The sequence below is a fragment of the Fukomys damarensis genome, unplaced genomic scaffold (assembly GCF_012274545.1).
Source record: "Fukomys damarensis isolate Sample0158 unplaced genomic scaffold, DMR_v1.0_HiC HiC_scaffold_39, whole genome shotgun sequence".
Lineage (NCBI taxonomy): Eukaryota > Metazoa > Chordata > Mammalia > Rodentia > Bathyergidae > Fukomys > Fukomys damarensis.
This window is the reverse complement of record NW_022900951.1, coordinates 65,409,885-65,431,327: the sequence shown is the minus strand read 5'-3', so window position 1 is coordinate 65,431,327 and position 21,443 is coordinate 65,409,885. Positions and strand designations below refer to the sequence as shown.

The 21,443-nt window shown below is 33.3% G+C and overlaps 1 protein-coding gene across 1 annotated transcript in view; it reads left to right on the top strand.

Moving 5' to 3' along the window:
* Nucleotides 1-15,247, top strand: part of Rps6ka6 (ribosomal protein S6 kinase A6) — a 168,624-nt gene extending 153,377 nt beyond the window's left edge. The window contains exons 21-23 of the mRNA XM_010612862.2: nt 4,413-4,553; nt 5,141-5,262; nt 15,099-15,247. Of these exons, the coding sequence (XP_010611164.2) occupies nt 4,413-4,553; nt 5,141-5,262; nt 15,099-15,159 (324 nt within the window). The 3' untranslated portion in view covers nt 15,160-15,247. The remainder of the gene's footprint in view (nt 1-4,412; nt 4,554-5,140; nt 5,263-15,098) is intronic.
* Nucleotides 15,248-21,443: the final 6,196 nt, after the last annotated feature.

Genomic DNA, 21,443 nt, shown 5'->3' with positions numbered 1-21,443 from the left:
AAAAAAAAAAAAAAAAAGAAAGATATTTTCATTCATTGTAAAATTCTAAGTTGACAGTTTTTGTTTCACTAAATTTTTTTTATTAATTTTTCTGGTATGCTTTGGATATACATAATGATCATATTTATCTTTTGGAATTTGTACCAGTACATAATTTATCTTGATTCTTCTTTCTTTTCCCCATTTCCCTCCCCTCCCCTCAACTCTTTTTTCGCTGCTTATTCACAGAAGCTTTGCTTCCATTTTTTCCTTCTATTCTCCTTTTTTCCTTTTCCCTTCCTTCCTTCCTCCTGCCCCCTCCCTTTTTTGCCTTCCCATTTCAACATTTTCTTCATACTTCTCAATATCTATCATCTATTTTGGCCTTTATTTATGCTTTTATTTTCTCACACAAGAGAAACAATGCAAAATGGCTATCATTAAAAAATCAATCTGTAACAAATGCGGGCAAGATTGTGGGGAAAAAGGAACCCTTCTCCGCTATTGGTGGGAGTGTAAGTTGATAGAACCAAAATTCAAATCAGTATGGAGATTCTTCAAAATCTAACACTAGAGGATCCATTTCACCCAGTTAGTCCCCTTCTTGGCATCTTCCTAAGAGAATTAAAAGCATCTTACCACAGCAATATATGCACACTCATGTTTATAGCAGCACAATTGGTAATATTTAAATCTTGGATATGGCCTAGATGCCAAATAATGGATGAATGAATAAAGAAAATGTAGTGTGTGTGTTTTTTTTTGTATACAATGAAGTGCCACACTGCCACAAAGAAGGATAAACTTGAGACATTTTTAGGTAAATAGATGCACCTTAACACCATGCTTCTGAGTAAAATAAATCAGACACCTATGTTTATGTATTTAAAAGTTATTATTGTTCAGTCTTCTCATTTAAAATTTTTCTGATAATAAATCTATTTTTATTTTTATATTTGTTTAACTATATGTAACATTCTTTTTCCCCATTTTGTTACTTATAAGATTTTCTCTGTATGGTGGGTTTTGAGAAATATGGTTTTGATTTGCCTTTATGCAATTTTCTTTATTTTTCTTATGTTTGGGCTTCAGTGAGCTTTTTGGATTCAGATTTTCACCAAATTTGGGATTGAATTTTTTTCCATCATTTTATCTGGCCCCCTTTTCTTCTAGGGCTCTGATTGCACATATATTCTAGTCAACCTGAAGTTCTTCCACAGCTAATTGATGTTCTGTGCTTTTGCTTGTTTTGTACTCTGACTCTGTAACTATCTTCAGCAATCTTTTTCTGCTAAATGTTCTGTTATATTAAGTTTTAATCTTACATTTTAATTTTCATTTCTAGATTTTTGATATGGGTCTTTTTCTCTCTTCTCTGTCTCTATTTAACTTTTGAACCTCTGGAATAAAGTTATAATAAGTATTTTAATGTCATTTACTAATTCTAACATATCAGTTCTAGGTCAGTTTTGATTGACTTTCAGTTTTTCTCCTCACTACTTTCCTCCAGTTTTTGAACACCTCCTGTTTAGGTAAGATGTGAGGCATACTGATTTTTATCTTGGTGAATACTGCATATTTGTATTCCTATTTAATATTCTTAGCTTTATTCTGAGTCTTATTTTAAGATTTTTAAAGCAAGACTAAAACAGTGTTTAGTGTGAGGCTACTTACTATTCAGACAAGATCTTTCCAAATACTCTATCAAATACTTTATGAATTATGAGGTTTTTCAGTCGAGCTGATGAGACCATAGTATTCCCCACCTTTCATGATTTATTCTGTTTTCATGGTAGCATTTTTATTCATACTTTTTGTAAACCATACAAATAAATTATATTTAAAAATTTTAAAAGCAATGTTTTCAACATTTACAGTTTAAAGGGTCATGATAATGTTTTTTCTGTGAATTTTGCCTTCCCAACTTGAAACTAAATAGTTTGAAATGATACTTTATTTGTATAAATTTGTAAGACCTACCATGTATTATTAGTTCATATTTCCCTCCAGTCATTTTAGATAGTTCTTCTGAAGGCCTTCACTTGCTTTCTCAAATATGTATTTATTAGTAGTAATCTGAATACTTGAGAAAAATCCTCTACAGAACATAATTCTTTTTTTCTATGCTCCTCTCATCTCTCTCTTATTCTATCCTGCTAACTCCATCTGCCTTGAGCGCCTCTTAGTTCTGTCTCCTCAACTGAAGCCCACAGGCTCTGGCTGCGTTTCCCTTATCTGTACAGTATAGAGAATACTCTCTAGAGGTGATAAGATAGGACAATCATGTTGTTTACCTGATTTGCTTCCCATTTCTTAGGAGTCTTCTCCTTCACTGACTAATTTCCTCAAAATTGTTTCATTATATTTGATAACTTTTTGGTTTTAGTTCTTTGGTGTTTTTTTTCAGGTTTTGGTGTTTAGGTAAATCTAGTCCCTAGTACTCCATCGAGGCAGGAAGCAGAAGTCCTTGGAGTATTGACATTTACCTTGTTTTGGCGCAGTTAGTTAATTTAACTGTCACATAAAAATTGTACCTATTAATGGAATGCAATGTGATGTTTCAATACATGTATACATTGTGTGATGTTTAAATCAGGGTAAACATCTGTCTCCTCAAGTATGTATAATTTTTCTGGTGAAAACTTCGAAAATCATTTTTTCTTGCTTTTTGAAATGTACCGTGAACTCTCTCTATCTATGGTAGAACTTTTTGCTACTGTAAATTATTAACCAGGGATCACACTTTTCCCATCCCTCCCTCCCACCTATGTTCTTCCGCCCCTGGTAACATCATTTTACTCTCAGTTTCTATGAGATTGAATTTAAACGTTCTATGTAATGAGTAAGATCATGTGATAATTTCTTTCAGTTCTTCACTTACTTAATAGAGTGTCCTCAGTTCCATCCATGTTGTCACACGTGGCAGGACTTCATTGTTTTCGTGGCTGAATAGTATTCTATTGCATCTTTGTCAGATTTTCTTTTACCTGTTTATTAGCTAATGAACACTTAGGTGGTTTTATTACTTGGTTAATGCTACAACCAACATGGGATTGCAGATGTCTTTTTGAGATACTGATCTCATTTCCTCTGTATATGTGCACAGTAGTGGGATTGATAAATCATATGATAGTTCTATTTTTAATTGTTTGTCATTTAGGTGTGTTTTATTAAAATAATTCATTATCTTATGTTTATTATTAATTTTACATTTACTTCTGCTTATCTGTCATTTTCCCAATAGATTATGTTTGACTGTCCTACTCCTTTACATAGTTTCAAGCAATAATTTTATTATTAGAATTTGATATTATGATTTAATATATTTCATTGCTTTTGATATTTATGAAAGATTTACAATGATAATTTTGTTTTCATATTAAAAATAATCCTAAGCGTGACAACAGGCTTACACTAAAATATAATGTTCCTTATCTTAAATTCAAATTTAACTGGGCAGATTACATTGTTTATCTGAAATTCAAACTTAACTGGGTGTCTTTATTTTTGTTTGCTAAATATGGGAATCTGAGTAAAGGACTTTTTGTTTTATTTTATTGTTTTATTATTTTCCTTTTTCCTTCATCCTCCAAGTCCACTGTTGTTCTTCCCCACCATAAGCACATCAATGAATTAATTCTAATTAATATACATCTATCTAATGTACCTTCCATTTGTTTGTTTTGCTATATGTGTACCTTAGAAAAATGTATTCTATTGATTTGTGTGTTTTTTAAGCCCACCAAATTAAATCATAATAGTATCAATTTAAAAAAAATAATAATTCTTAAGGAGAGTTTACTTTTTCCAAAAAAGAGTAGGAGTAGTTTAAAGATATTACATAATGTAATGTATTTAAAATTGTGCTTTATTTTGATGATATGTTTAGTTCACAACATTTTTGTTACAATAGAAATTGAACAGGCATATTCACAGTTACTGTGATTAAAAAAAAACTGTAATGTTCATAGCACTACAATGTTAGAAGCCAGTCGATAACTTGGATTTATGTTTTGTTTTCTTTAGTATGTTATACAAGACCCTACTTCTTAAATAATTAACTACATGGGACCTTCCCTTCTATATTGTACCTTTCTTTATTCCTTAGGTCCCAGTTTACCAGCAAAGTCCAATAGCTCTTCTGTCCTGTTGACTATTCAGCCTATCCCAGGGTAAATCCTCTCACTTCACATTTTCCTCCTCTATCACTAACAATAGTCTGGTTCCAGAAATGTGACATTCCCTGATTTAAAAATAATGAACAAGGATTTACTGTATTAGAAAAAATCTTTTTCTAGTTATCTTTTTTGACAGATAACTGCAGAGCTAAATATAGTGAGAGAAAACATATTACAAAGTTATTGATGTTTTCTTATTTTGAGAAAATATGAAATGTTACATATTATTCTTATAAATTATTCATTTTTATTTAGGATTTGCTGTCTCACATGCTTCATGTAGACCCTCATCAGCGGTACACTACTCAGCAAGTATTAAAACACTCATGGATAACCCACAGAGACCAGCTGCCGAATGATCAGCCTAAAAGTAATGATGCATCACATGTTGTTAAGGTAAAACAAATATACTTGCATATGATTTCTAAATACTTATCACCTAATGAAGTTTTCATGTGACCTTCATTGATGATGCTTAAATAATTCCTTAAAGCACCTTTATTTCTTAAGAATATATTTTTATTTTTTTTCTTTAAAATAGGAGTCATATACTCTTCTTCACTTTCTTTACTACTGCTTTTCTTATGTTAATATAAAAATATTTTAGTTTCACTTGCTTTTGTTTTGATTGACACCTTGGCTAGGAGTGAATTAAATTTAAGTTTCAGATGGAAACAAAAATTTCTATTATTTACAACTACATTATTACCATCTGTAACAATTCCTGTATTCACAGTCCCTGAAACTAGATTTTAAATTTTAGTGTTTAAAAACTTTTTGTAAGAAACATTGTCAATTAATTGAAAAATAGAATAACCAGGTATTGATTTATCAAGGCTAAGTCAATATTATGAATATACCATTATTTTCCTATGGAAAAGTTTTATTCTAGAAACACGACTTATGACATAATGCAGGAGTTTTGTTTTTTGTTTTTTACTCCAGAAATTGTTACTTACTTGGTTGTTTTATTATTATTTAAGGGAGCAGTGGTTGCCACATATTCTGCTCTGATGCGTAAGACTTTTCAACCAATCCTAGAGCCTGTTGCTGCTTCGAGCCTAGCTCAGCGACGGAGTATGAAAAAGCGAACATCAACTGGCTTGTAAGATTTGCATTGTTCCTCGGCTAACCTGGATGAAGAGAAAATTAAACATGTGGCTTTTTGCCTAATTTCATATCAGAGGCATTATTTTCTGTTGCATTACTTGAATATTCTATTTAAGTCCCCCTTTTAGGGCAAGTAAGATTTTAAAAAATATACAGGTCCATAATATTCATATTATGTTGTTTTACAGCAGTGTCCAAGTTTTTATTTAAGCATATAATTGATCTCAACAAGTCTTAACTTCTCTGCACACTAGCTTCTAAAAATTCTTTCAAATAAAGTTACTCTATTTTTTCCTGTTTCATACAGTAATTATTTGGGGGCTCAGTAACAATAATCAATATACTTATAGCATAATGCCAAGCAATGTCAGTATTTTTTAACATCAGATCCTGAAATACAGACTTTTTTCTTAAGGAAACAAAATCAAGTACTGTATTATAGAATCTTATTATGCACAACCAAAGGACTCAATTTATTTGACTCTTTGTAGTTAGTAAAATGTAGTCATAGTATTTTGGTGCCAGAACAAAATACATTTGTGCTAAAATACAAATTTCTGATGATTGGTGCCAAAGTTTTTCCACAAGTTAAATCATTACTAATGTGTGCTGGCAATTCTGTATATTAACTGTAAGTGGCCACATCTAGAGAGGTTTACATAAAACTTTTAAGAGTTTACATATAAAGGAATTGTAGTACAGGTGAATAATTGTTTAGCCAAAGGGTTTATACTGTTCTTGTAATCTTCTTAGTATGCCACAATTAAGACTTTGAAAATAAACTACATGATGTTGACACTGTCTGGCGTTATGTAAGCTGACTTTCAGGTTAGTCAATTGGATTTACTCATTTTCCACCCATTTATACATGAGCTGCACTGTTTTTTTTTTCCTGACATCCATGTGCTTTGAAGTACAGTGTTACACATGGATTTATCTGAAATACTATGGTTATTTGGGTGAAACTTAACGATAATGTATTTGTGCACTTAGCACATATGATACAGTATAATATATCTCCGTAAATTTTAGACATTGCTATATGATAATTATACTTCAAGAAAATAAATTAATATTTTAAATAGGAAGTAATATTTATGATCTGCATAAAATTTGACTACATTTTAAAAATCATATTTATGGGCCGGGGATTTAGTTCAGCCATTCGGTGGCCTGCCTTGCAAGCACAAGGACCCAAGTTCAATCCCTGGTACCAAAATAAAAATAAAAATCATATTTATATATAATCTGGCCAAAACATCTTACTATTAAATTCATAATTCAGTACCACTGTGTAATATGTATTGTTTTCTCTGAATGCTGAAATTTTAAAGAATCATTTTGTGTTGTTGAAGAAAATACCATGACTACTATTACTGACAGAAAGAATTCATGAATATAAACTGAAGAATATAAATTTTGTCTAGTGAATGTAAGAGAGTTACTTGTGTGTGCAACATGTACTCTTTGCTGTAGAGTTTATTTTGCTTAATTTACAAAGAGTTGATTGCTGAGTATATGGTTAGGTTAGAAGACATGTAACTTTGGTATTTAATAAAATAAACTATACATATTCTCTTTATAATGTAAGTAATCTATACCCCATGCACAAAGTTGTTTCCTGAATGTGATATAAAAATGTATGTATCATTTGAGGTGTTTTTTGAAATAATTGAAAGACATTACAAAACATATAATGCCACATGAAAACATTATTTAGAAATAGGCTGGTATAATATTTCATGTTTTTTTTCCAATGTGGCATTTTCTTTCCTCACATTTCTTTATTACATTAACTACATGCATATAACAATTTTTGTGCCTATATTTTGAATTATTTTCCTTATGTCTTTATCTTGTTGTTGTTTGCCTTCCTTCCATCAGAATTGATAAGTCAAACTCGAGTATAATTTTGATATTGTACTTTCAGGACATATACTATTTCCACGTATGCTTTTGAATAACATTAGGGGACATAAAATTGGAAAGTGAAAAGTTATCACAAAATAACCTCCAGATTTTTTTATAATCAGTGATTTTTAAAAGTAGATAACCTTAATTTTTCTTTAATTTGCTCAGTAGAGTCATGCCATATAAGTCCCATCATGAAAGGAACACTATGAAAAATGAGAAATGAATATCATGATTTCTTACTGTCCAGTGAGCTTTGATAATGTGTAAAATACACAGCATATTCAAAATAATCTTGAAGAAGTTTTCTGTTAATCTAGCAGTAGTAGTGGGGGTGCAAAGTACTATAAAAGGAAGTTTCAAACTATACCTTCATTTGTAGAAGGAGCTCAGAGAGGACTGCCTAATCATGTGGGTTTTTTTTGGTGGGGGGGTGAACTCTATAGTCAACAAATGCAGATTTAAATGTAATGTTTTTATGAGGGATCTATAAATGCTTTTTAAAAAATTCTGTCTATAAGATTTTAGGATAGTGTGATTTCTAATAGATTCATGAACTGTTATTTTGTAGTTTTCTTTCTAATTAATGATTTTGATAGTACATACTGATAACATAGTTTTGAGTTTTTATTATTTTTCTGGAAGGGAAAGGATATTAAGCTAATATTTCTTAAATGAAAACAGTATTCACTAAAGGCTTAATAATCTATCATCCTAAAGCTCAGATAGACTAATAATGTGTTTCCCTAAAGCACATGTTACTTTGAATAAACTCAGGAAAACTTTGCAAGCAAATTAGAATGCAGTGCTGATGACTGTGATGTTGTGCAGAAAACAGTGGTTTCAGTCTTTTCATAAAGATCTAACTAGCCTATTTTGTTAAATGAAGAAATGCTTAAACTTTTTTTTTTTTATAATTGATTGCCATTAAACATAGCAAAACATTTTCAGTAGTATCTCTGGGTAGTTGGAAGTGCTTCCTTATGTTAGGCAACTCACAAACTTAAGAACAACAGATGCTTGGTGTCTACAAAGTCTCTCCCATTGAATCAACATGTTAAAATAGTACTGTACACAGAAATTTAATTTTATATATTGAATAGTACACTTACAGAAATAAACCCTTCAAGAATGAATGAAAAAAAAAAAAACCCTCATACCCTGGGCTCTAAGGCTCACTAGAAATATTACCACTTGGACTAAACAAAGATTTTCCTCGGCCCTCTCTATTTTCTCTTTTCTCTTGCTTTCCACCCCTCTCATACCATTTCACTTGAGCACCTCACAGCAGTACCCCATTATTATCCTCAGAATGATTTTCTTCTCCAGGATTATCTCACTTCTTTTTCCCTTCCCAAAGCAGGACCTCCATTGTCCTAGGATGGCTATTTTTACCTGAGGTAAAGGCAAGTTATCTTATTAAATTGATTCACATTTTTATATTAACCACTAAGAGGCAATTCACATTTAACAAAGAAAATATCTATTAAACAGATGAATTTCTAGTTGTAGGAATTTCAGGCAACCAATCAAAATGAGAATACTTTTAAATTCAGTTATTATTAGGAAAGATGTACTTTGGAAAAGGAATCTACACAGTAGGTCCCAAGGTCAGAGTAGCCAGTAAACTACTACATTTTTTTAACAGTTCCTTCCTTTCTATGTTTTTATCTACATTTTCTCTTAAAAGCTTCCACATGTTTTAAATATTGAACTTATATGCCAAAATGGTATAAAGGGAGGCAGGAATTGACAGTCATTTCTGTATATATTGTCAAGCCCGTATTTGTCTGTATTGCTGATTAGCACATTACATGATTTATATAACATAAGGACATTTTTCCCACTGTTCAATGTGTTATCAAAGAAACAAAAGCACAGAAAGTTTGAATAAATTAATCCATGGATCTTTTCTTTAGATTATAGGAAATAGAGATCCTATATATCACAATGTTATTTGGAAACAAGAATACAAGCCATAATAAATAGAGATTGGCCAAACAACTATTGAGCTTCTTTAGATTTTTTTTTTTGGCATTTTGAAGCCTTTTTGGGCATTTTTGGTATGTATAACATATACTCATGGATGTATTGATTTTTTTATATAGTGAGGTCTATTATATGATTTGAGTAAAATTATAATGCTTTATCAACTCAATTTAGTGCTAATACATGGGGGAACTGTGCTTGCAGATACAGCAAGTCCTAAATTACAGGTAGTAGTTTTTCTGAAATATGTTATGTAAAAAATATAAATGTACTTTTAGAATACAGAAATTCAAGATTACTTACATTATATTGGCAAATTATGTACCTTTCAATTATGGGCTATCAAAGTTAGGATTTGTTCTGTTTACATTTCTAAACCTTGGACAATTGTACTTTTTTGGATTACTGTTATGCTTCATTCTACTTGTCTAGTTATGATAACTAATCTTCAAAAGATTTTTATTAAATATCTAATTTCATGTGAGGCATTTCTAGAAAATGTATGTATTAAGTGCATCAGTTTCTTAATAACTGATGTTTTGTGACCAATTAGATTATTTCCTTTTACCTCTATTGACTAATGCTACTGTGGTAATTTGATTTGTCTTCATATTTGTTTTTTCTGAAATTGATAGGGCTTACAGGAGACTCCTTAAAGGTTTTTTTGTTTTTTTTGTTTTTTTTAGGGTTTAGGGTAATAGAATTATTTTTAAACAACAGAAAAGCAGTCTAAAAAACACCATTTTTAAAGCTATACATAAAGTCTTAAATATCCAAATGCCAGAATGGTTTAGAAATGAAAAATTTATCTTGAATTAAATTCCATAGCACAAAAAAGGAAAAATGTGGTTTTGCTGTGTTCGAAGTTTTTAAATAGGTATAATACTGGTAGCTGTGAATTACATAGGATTTATGAAAAGAGCATAGATTACTATAGCCACATTTTTAAAAATTGGTTTGTCAATATTTCCAAGCACTTTTGACTTCCTATATTTTCTAATACAGAAGTATTATATTCACTCATATCCCATTGTATTTCTCAAGACAGAAATAATGTAAATAGAAGTTGTGTGTACACTTAATTCATGGTATACTTAAAATGCAAAAGCTGCAATTGAGCAAAATTTTCCCTTCAGATAACTGTATTTTCTTAATTTGAATATATTACTGATGTTATACCATTATTTATTTTACAGTTATTTTCTTTAAAGCATGGTTCCTTTTAACTTTGAAGTTTTCATTCATTGTACTCCATTTTTTATCATATGAGACCAAATCTAGTAGTGCATTTTAGTGTTTCTTACTTGACAGTGCTGCTAAAGTAATGGCTATGATTTTGAATTTACAACATGCCAAAGATGACATAAATATTATATTTATTTTTGTTCTTGTTAAAACTCTGTGAGCAACAAATCTCAAGATACCATATTATATTACACTGGCATTCTATGGATTCTAAATAAAAAGGCTGCAAATTTCTAACATTTTATACCTGATCTTCCTTGATCATTTATGGATATAGATCATTTGTGGATGTCTGCTTCTATTAAATTCTGCTAATGGCAGAATTCATGAAAAGTTATATACATTTTTCAGGAACCAAAAATAACAAGTGCTTTAGGATACTGCTAGGTTATGTGTGTACCTTGATATTTTCTCAATTGTAATACCACTTTAAAATTACTTTTCTAAACATATAGTACAGTGGAATCCAAGAAAATTAGCGTGCAAATGTACAATAATTAGAACTTATAAGGAAAATGTTTCAATCTGCAAATTAGGTGATAATCTGTTTTGCAGTTAAGGACAAACTAAAGCTTAGTCTGAAATCATTGGCAAAATTCTTTTAACCTTTGAATCAAGTAGAACAACAGATATTTAGAAAAAAATAACTCACACATTTCTAGGCCATGCTAAATTATTACAGTTTTTCATATTGTATTAGTCACATTCTTGTCACCGGAACACAATACCTGACAACTTTAAAAAGTTTATCTTGATTCATATTGTCAGTCATGTTCAGCTGGCTTCAAGGCAGGAAGAAGATGGTAAAGATCATGGTTAAGGAACAGTTCACAACCAATGAAAACCAGGTAGCAGGAAGAGAAGGTGGGGACAATAATACATGTTTCTAGGTCACACCCGAAATGACTCACCTCCAACCGGGCCTCACTTCCTAAACAGTATGCATAGCTACTCAGTTCATCTTTGGATGAATGCACTGGTGAGTATAGCACCCCCTATGATTCAACCACCTGTGAAGCACACAATTTCAGGGGACATTTTAGATCTGAACCACAACATTCCACCCTCGTCCTCAAAAGACTGATTTTCATTTCATACAATATACATTTCATCATTTCTAAGAGTAGAAATTTCTTCAGAGTTTCAACATTGCTAAAAAAAATCGAAGTCCAAAGTCTTTACTAAGAATCAAAGCCCTGTGGTAAGTAAACACAAAGTTAAATGATTCCAGCATACAGTGGCACAGGGTAACCACTCCCATTCCAAAAGGAATGGATAAGGGGATAAAAAGGAATCATATCAGAGCAGGGCAAACAAATCTTGTTCCATCTCCAGCAGCTAAGGCAGGTTGGGATGAGGTGTGAGCCCCAAAGGGCTTTGGGAAGCCCTGAACCAATGGCATTTTGCCTGGTGTAGCCTCCGTGGACTCTCATTGAATGGATCTGTTCACTGCCTATGAATCATCCTAGGAGACGCTCTGAATTGCTGCCATCTCCAACTTCCTGTATTTTCCCCCGCACTTTGGGCTTCACTCTCACAGCTTTTCAGACTGCCTTCAAAGGGGCATACTGCATGAACTTCTAGACCTTCCTTTGAAATCTGGGTGGAAACCTCACTGACCTCACATGTGCATTCTGCATGCATATAAAACCAACCACAGCATGGATGATATCAAGTTCTAGGCCATGGCCGCAGAGGTCTCTTGAGTGCCAGGATGTCTCAGCACTGTGAAATGAATCTCAGTGAACCAGCTCCCTAGGGATTTCCTAAGCAAGGCGCCCATGGGCTCTTTCTTCTAATGAAAACTTTTTTTATCCTTGACTCTACAGAGGTTGAGGTTCTGCTAGTTCCTGAGATTCCCTCAAGCCATCTTTACTATTGTCCTCATGCAACACCCTGGGTGTCGTTTTAGTATTAGCCTTTTCATCAGCCATCCTTCCCATGTTCCCAACTTTTAGGGACTCCCTATCTGATAATATTGGAAACTTTTCAGATCTCAATTTTGCTCCTACAGATCTGACTAAAAGTAACCAGCAGTACCCATATCATGCTTTTAATATTGGACTGCTTTGAAATTTCCTCCACAAGATTAATTAGTCCACTGTACTTAATTTTAGTTTCTTCCAATGACTGGTGATATGGGAAAAATGAAAAATTTTCTGTGAGAATATAACACACATGCTCTCTAGTCACCTCCCCATGAAGTCCTTATTACCAGTTGATACCTCCTTAGTCTAGCCTTTACTGTCTGCATTACTGTCAACTTGCTGTTCATATGAGCTCTGACTAAAATCTGCCATCCAGCTCAGTTTACATCATTCTTGCATCAAACTCCTCCCACAAACTACTTCTATGGTCTTCTGAACCACGTGGTCAGTTACATTCACAGAAATCCCACTTCTGAAATCAATATCTGTCTTAGTAATTTTCCCAACACAATATCTGATATTCACAGCTTAAAAGAAAAGAGGTTTATTGCTTATGATTCAAAAAGATGGTCAGCAGGATCCAAAGCAGAAGTACAATATCAGAGTGGAATGTCAGAAGAAAAGGTCCTAAAACCATTGCAGCAGCCATGAAACAGAGAAGGGAGGAGCTATGGATAAGAGTACAGCCTTGCAGTTCATGCCCCCAGTGATCCACCTTCAACTAAGCACCACCTCATAACAGCATATTCAGCTACTACTGAACTCATTAATGGATGAATTCAAAAATGAAAATAGTATCCTATGTTGCAATTACCTTCCACACATATAAGAAATTTTTGGAACCTTTTATGTCAAAACCATAACACAAATATACATAGAAGCTTCATGTATGTGGTTCAGGAATGCATTTGGAACATAGTGATCAATATCTTCTTGTAACCCTTGTCCTCTCCTCTTCCTCCTCCTCTTTTGTATTTGTTTTGTTTTCCCAACTTTGTAAACAGGACAGAAGATTCTAGGCCAACTTTGGGAAGCCTATAAAAGTTACTTCCCCATTGGCTATTTCTTTTTAATCTGTTTTCTCTTTTTCTTTCATGCATCCTATTTCCCATTCCACTCAGTAAATTATCTGAACACTATTTTCACATCATAATACTTTAAGAAACATTCCCACTAAATTACTTCATTCTGTCATTCTGTCATCATTGCTAACAAAATAGAGAATCCATTTTTAGTCATTGAGTACCTGAAATTATTTAGGCTAAACATGGTTTAATCTACTTAGGTTTCATGGGAGGTGAGGAGAAACATAAACGAGAAACCATAATTTGTTTTTCTCATGATTCTGGCAGTATCATATTTACCTGAGAAATGAGTAAGGGAAGAGTAATAAGGGAAAAAAAATGTGAGAGAATGAAAAAATGAAAATAAAGTATTTGTAGATGGGGAGGGGAGGAAAGGGTGAAGAGAGGGCAGGGGTAAGGGGAAAAAATGAGAATCAAGACTTGTCATGTAGAGGTACAAGATCCCAACAATGAATGTAACTGTACTGTATCCCTAAAATGTACCAATAAACTCAATTAAAGCTGAAAAAAAAATTTAGGGACCCATTTCTAAAAGTACTTTTGCAATTGGCTTCTTCTAGAACCTAGAACTAGCTTTACACAACCATGAGGCAATCTTCCGCTGTAGTTCTGTTCTTCCTTTTACTCCTGCTCAACCTGCCTCGATCTGTGTAAATTAGGCCTCAGGCCACAGCATTCTGTCTTTATGCTTCAAGACATTGTGGTATACTTGATACTCATTTTCTGAACATAGATATTTTACATTTTTGTTTGTTTATAAAATGCTTTAAACTAAGCCATCATATTTAATATCTGATCATTCAATTTCTGAAAAACTATTTAATGGATGTATTTTTATAGTCAACAAATGTTTATCGTGTTTCTCTGCCAGACACAATTAATGTAATTTATTCACTTTCTTAAAAGATTCAAGGTTGTCTATAGCAACAGACATGTATAATAATGCTGATAAATGTGAAACACAAAACACTATAAAAATAAGAATAAAAATATGCCAATAGCCAGGGTTAGCAGATAATTTATCTGAGCATTAAATTTAGCTATAAGCTTCCTGATAGGAAAAGTGTAATGATAAACTCAAAAGATTAAATGATAATTATGTGAGAGGAAGCATGATAATTCTTCTAAAGATACACTTTGCTGATACAAAAAAATTTAAGTTTTTAAAATGAGGAAATTTATGCAAAGATCAGTGAGCAGAATATTGTTTTAAACCACAATTCTGCAGTAAATTAATTAGGGCTTCTTTAGTTGAATGTGATAATGCCTAACTCAAACTGGCTTAAACATGCAAAGAGGATTTATTGGATGAATTCTTGTCTTAGTCAATGTCATGGCAGCATTTTCTTAATCTCTCAGACATGTCTTCGATGCTAGCTCATTATCATGCTCTACATGATGGCAAGTTAGCAGATCCAAACCTTACTTCTTATCATGTTTAGCTCCTGGGGACAGGATAAGTGCATAAGAAATAATTATCATTGAAAGTGGGAAAAGCTGGGATACTTCTCATAGTAATTTATGTAACTAGAGTATGGAAAAATCAATGCTGGGAAGGAAACTATGTTTGTTAAAAAATTATTTTAGACACCCACTATGTTTTCCATACATACGCTTGTAAAAATACATATGCTTACATAAAATTCATGCACTGTACCACTCTTCCCTAACAGAGAATACCTAAAGTCACATCCACTTCCGCAGTGTACCTTCAGGACCTTGAACTCCAGGTGATGTACAGTTGGCTTAGTCAGGTAGGAATGATGGATGACTTATAGCTAAATTTTTGTTGTTATTTCTCTTTACTGTGGTTGTTTTCCATTTAAAATTTGTTTGGATTTTTCTAATATTTCAATTTTAGCCCCCTTTCCCTAATATTACTGCAGTAATTTCTCTTTTGAATATGTAAATATATATGTGTGTGTGTATATATATATGTATATACACACACACACACACACACACACACATGATTCAAAACTGTATTGAAAGGTATACTCAAGAGAACTGTTACTCCCTTAAATATCCTCCCTGCTACATTTTTCCACATTCCTTGCAGGTAATGAATGTCATTGTTTTCTTGTTCATCCTTGAAACTGTGTTGCTTTATGTTAAGATAACCCATAAATGTATGTTTTGTTATTTTTCTTACACAGAGTTAAGCTGTATTCATTCTGTTGCACTGTACTTTTTCATGTAATATGCTCTGTAAATCCAAATTAGATCATGCATATTCTCCACATTCTTTAACTGCATAATAACTCATTGTGTATATTTTCTATACTTTATTCAACCAAATACCTGTAGTGTGTCAGTAATTTCCAATATTTTACAATCACAAATAATTCTGCAATAAAAAATTTGCATACATTTTATAATGTTGTTATTTCATTATGGTACATTTCTGAAAGCAGAATTTCTCAATTAAAAGATAAGTGTATATGTACTTTTGTTAGATATTGCTAAATACCCTTCATAGGCTTTCTGTCATTTTGCATTATTCCAAGCAATATATGAGAGCACCTATTTTTCCATAGCTCTACCGTAGAGTTCATTGGCAAATTTTGGTAATTTTGCAAACCTGCAAAATGAGAAATGGTATCACAGTGTAGTTTTAGTTTGTATTTCATTTATTATGAGTGAAGTTAAATTTATTTTCATGTTTTTGTCTATCACATTTTAATCTTTTCAAATCTAGAAAGATAAGCCTTGTATTTTTTCATGCAATTTAAAATTTCCTAATTTAATCAAATAGTACATTCATCCCTTTTGTATCTAAATTTGTATTCATATTTAAATAACTTTTACCATTACCAAAATTTTCTTTTGATAATTGTGTAGATTTTTATCTAGTGCTGTAATCCATTTGAATTGTATTTTTGTGTATTTTGTTAAAAATAATTCTAATTTTGTCCTTTTACATGCAGCTACTTAATTTTCTTAGTACCAGTTATAAAACACTTAACTCTGCCAAAGTTATTTAAGAAACATTACCTTTATCATACACTGTGTTTTTGTAAGTAGTTGTGTCTTTTTCTAGGCTTTTTATTTTATCTCAAAGATTTATCTGTTCAATGCTACATTTTCCTTTTTTATATATGTGGAGGCTTTCTAGTAGAATGTTTAAATATCTTGTCTTGCTAGTTATACCCTGCCATAAGCTCTCCCTTTCCACTGTTTTCTAGCCTCCCTTGTGTATTTTTTTTTCTATGTGAACTTTAGGATTAATTTATCTGCACCTCATGAATATATACAGCTCAAGTTTCTCCTGACATGGTAGAGAAAGAACAGGCTTTTTGAAATAAAAATTCTCATTTAGGTTATGATACAATGGAAAATAACATACCTTGTTCCTTGGTCCAAAACATATAACAAACTATTGCACTAAAGATTCCCCATCCTAGCAATGGAATGAGGGCCTCAATCACCTGATCTATTTGCTCCTGGTTTTACCCCCTTGCAATGTTCCTAGTCTTCAATGGTGATATCTGAGAAATATAGATGGCCTTAATCAAGCTGCTGTTATTATAAACATATTATTTTTCAATACCCTTAGGAATCCAATTTCAATTTAGGCAAGTAGTTCTTCTTTTAGCTTGGTCTTTCAAACAACCCCATCAGTATTATCTGGTAATGCACTAGGAATGCAGATTTTTGGAGCGACTGCAGACCTACAAAATCAGAGACTCTGGGACTGGAAACCAGGGGTCTGTGGTTTAATAAAGTGATTGTGTGACTGGTTTTGTTGTGTGCTCAGTTTGAGAATACTGATTTATGAGTAAAACATGTTATTTATGCAGCTTAGTTATTAACTAATAATGTGACATGTTAAAAAGTTGAAACATAATTTTGACTTATCTTCTGGATGTTGTATAAAAGTTGTTCACCACTTTGGTCAGATTCACCTCAATTATTTAATATCATCCAGGATACATGAATTCATAAATGTTGGTGAGAGTTAAAGGTGAGAATTTAAACTAGTAAAATTTCTACGGAAATCAATGTAGATGTTCCAAAAGAAGTAAAAATAGAAATTCCATTTGATCTTTTGTATTTTCCTAAAAGAACTAATGTTAGCATACTATAGTTATACCTGAATACCAATGTTTGATGTGACACAATTTACAATAACTAAGCTTTAGAGACAGCATTGATGACATCAATAAATGAATGAAAAAGAAACTGTGGTCATCATACACAGTGGAACATTATTCAGCCATAAAGGAAAATGAAGTCATGTCATTTGCAGGAGGTTGAATGGAATTGGGTTTATCATGTTAAGCAAATCAAGCCACTCTCATAAAATCAAGTATCAACTTGAAAAATCTTATGTACCCAAAGCTGATTCCATCACCACTAAAGTAGAAGAAGCTATATGGGAAAAAAGGAAAGAAAAAAACAAAATGTTCAAAATGATCAGATTAAAGAAGAAATATGTAAGCAAATGTGTAAAATGTTTAGCACACTTCCAAAGATTTAATTAAAAATGATTTTACTAATAAAATTTTCAGTGATTGAAAAGAACAAACAATAAAGTACTTGAATTAAGGCAATATAAGATATGAATGACCATTTTGGTAAAAAGTTAGAAACCATAAAAAAGCAAACAAATAAAAAATATGAAAAGTTCAATTGAAAGCATGGGTAGCAACAGATTTAACGAATGTGTGGACAGTGCCAGAAAGTAAAGACTGTGTGAATGTAATAGATAATAAACTCAATGATAATCTGAAAACAACAATACACCATGTCAGCTGGATCCAAAAGCTGCTATACTTCTCAAGAAACATATGAATTATAGGAATAACAGAAAAATTAGATGACTGGTAGGTATAAAAATGTATTCCTGAAACCATAATAGAAAAAAATTTATCATTGAGTTTATTGGTACTTTTTAGTTATACGGTGCAATTACATTCATCATTGGGAACTTATACTTTTACATGACATGTCTTGGTTCTTATTTTTCCCGCAACCCCTACCCTTCCTTCACCCCGTCCAGAAAAAATTTGAAATCTTGGGAAATAATTCAGTATTCAATAAAAAAGGCGTGTGTGTGTGTGTGTGTGTGTGTGTGTGTAAAGCCAGAAAAGAGATTCCCCAAAAGACAACATAATCAAATTCCACAAATTAAACAAAAGGCAAGAATACTAAAAGCTGTTAGAGAAAAATCTTAAATAATCTATAAAGGAAAGTCATCAGAATAACAGTGAATTTCCCAGCATAGACTTTAAGACTAGGTGAGATTGGAGTGAGTTTTTTAAACCCTAATACAAAACAATTGTCAGCCCTATAAATATACAGGAAAATTAGGCTTCTAAACTAACAGAGAAAAAAAGAATTTCTATAACAAAATATAATGTATATGACCACTGTCTTTTCTCACTACTGAGACAAAATATCTCACACTCATTGTTAAAGAAGGAAGTTTATTTGGCTCAAATTTATAGAGAATTCAATTCAGAGTTGGCTAGCTATAAGGCAAGTTGGCACAGCAAAGGGTCATTGCAGAGAAAAATCAGTTCATGCCAGGCAGAAGGCAGAAAAACAGTGAAGTAACAAGCAGCAAATGATGAATGACAACAGCAGCCCTCTTTCTATACCTTATATTGTATCCATGCTACCTACCCTTGAAGTAGGTGGCACACACACCCTTAATCCTAACACTGCATCATGAATCAATCCCAGCATCACATGCTGAGTATCACACCAGTCTAGATTCAGCCTCCTCCAAAAAGCCTCACCTCTGATTGCATGAGTCTTTGTGAGGACATCTACATACAAACCATACACTCTTGCCACTGCTCCCCAAAAATCTCATTCATGCACATGCCTTTATGAAAAAGTCATTTAGTCCATCTCCAAGAGTTGCTGAATCTTAACAGTTTCAGCATTGCTGAAAAGTGTAAGCCTAAAGTCCTCTGAGATTTAAGGCAAACTCTTAGTTGTGAGCCCTGTACAAATGAAAATTGAACACTTCCAATACACAGTGACATTAGATAAACAATTACCATTCAAAAAGGTAAACAGGTATAAAAAGAACTGGGAACAAAGCAACACCAAAATCCAGCAAGGAACACATTTTATCCTGTAGTTCCATGTCTAGTATCTCCAGAAATCTGTGGCAAGTTGTGAACTCCAAAGGGCTCAGGTGGCTTTGCCCCTATGGCACTTCTGGTGGTTGTAGCTCCCATGGCTTCTGTCTTTGTCTGGCTTTTCCCAATTCTGGCAACCTTTCTAAGACAGTCCATGCTCCTGGCTTCTCCAACCATATGAGGTCTCCAGTGCTCCTTTGGCTTCACATTCACAGCTTCACACACTGCCTTCTCAGGGACACACTGCCTGGTCTCTCAAGGTCTTCTGAAATCTGGGCAAAGCCTTCCTGACCCCACAACTCTTACATTTTGTATGTATCTAAAACAAGCACCATGTGGATGATACAAGGGTCTACCACCAGTTGGAGTAGGAGCCAGGCTTCCTTCTCTCTTGGCTTTAGGAGTTGAGTGCCTATGAACCAAATCCCAAGGAACAAATTCCCTAATTCACTGTCACTCTGGAACATGCTACTTTGGTGCTCTCTTCTTTAAGCCAAGTCCACATTTGCAAATTTCAGGCTGCAAAGGGAGGGGTCCTGCTGTTTTTTTATGTCCTCAGGCCATCTTTTCTATTGTTCTCTGAATACCTGGTGTTTTCTTACTATTCTTTTCAACAACTTTCACCTCTGTTCCAACTTTGCAGGCCACAAATTTACTGGCTTTGTTTCTGGTTAAATTCAAAACATTTAAGTCACTCTACTGGCTCTTTGCTCTTGATACTCAAAGTAAATTTGACTATAAGTCTCCAGCAGTAGCCATGACACCGCCTCAATATTAGACTGTCTTGAAATGTCTTCCACAAATTAGTGTACGGCACTTAGTCTCAGTCTCAGGTAAATTCTGTGAATATGAACAAAATGGAGATAAACTTTCTGCCAAGACATAACACACATCTTCTGGAGTCCAACAACCAATGCAGTTCCTGCCACCTGAAACTCCCTGAGCCTGATCATTACCACCAGAATTTCTCTCACCATTCTTGCCTTCTGGGCTCTGACCAGAATCTCCCATCAAGTACAATTTAAGGTGCTCCAGGGCTGCTTTTTCAGCTGGCATCTTGAAACCTTTCCAAACTCTTCCCACCATCGAGTTCCAAAGGCTGTGAACCACCTGGTCTGGTACCATCAACGTATTACACTGTTGGAGTCTCCTTCTTGAGGAGGGGTCTTGGGAAGATGACCACGGACACAATGAATGACCAAAAGCTGATGGCTAATGGTAAATTTTATTTCTTACCCAGAGTCATTATAGCTAGTTTCTGGGCCACACACAGAAGCATGATCACAGAATTTTGATGATTAACAGCAGTCACAAGCAGGCAGGAGCAGATACACATTGTTCAAACTAAAGACAACATCTAGATTAAACAACATCTTTTTATAACTAAAAGGGAGTGTAAACTGGAAACAGGAACAAAGAAGAGATTTAGGGGGTTGTTTATGAGGAGGGACTTTGCTCTATCATGTCACCTTTGGGAAACCTGTGCCCCAGTGAGAACCAGCATTCCTGGACTCGGGGTCAGCACTTCAGCCATTTGTCCTCTCATGCCCCAACATTACACCACTCTTGTTACGAAAATTTTAGTACCTTTTTTTTTTCCTGAGACAAAATACCTGACACCAAATGTTAACGAAAGGTTTATTTGTCTCACAGTTTGTAGAAGTTTCAATTCATAGTGGGCCTGCTTTAAGCCACAGTGGCATGGCACAGGGACATCACAGAGGAGAAACAGTTCATGGTGGGCAAAAAGCAGAAAAGCAGTGAATTTACAAACAAAAAGAGCAACAAATAACAATAGCAGCCTTCTTTCTGTCCCTTATGTTGTATTCAGGCAGCACTCACACCTTTAATCTTAGCGCCTTGTGTCCTAGCACTGCACCATGAATCAATCCCAGCATCACAAACTATAGATCCAGCCACTTC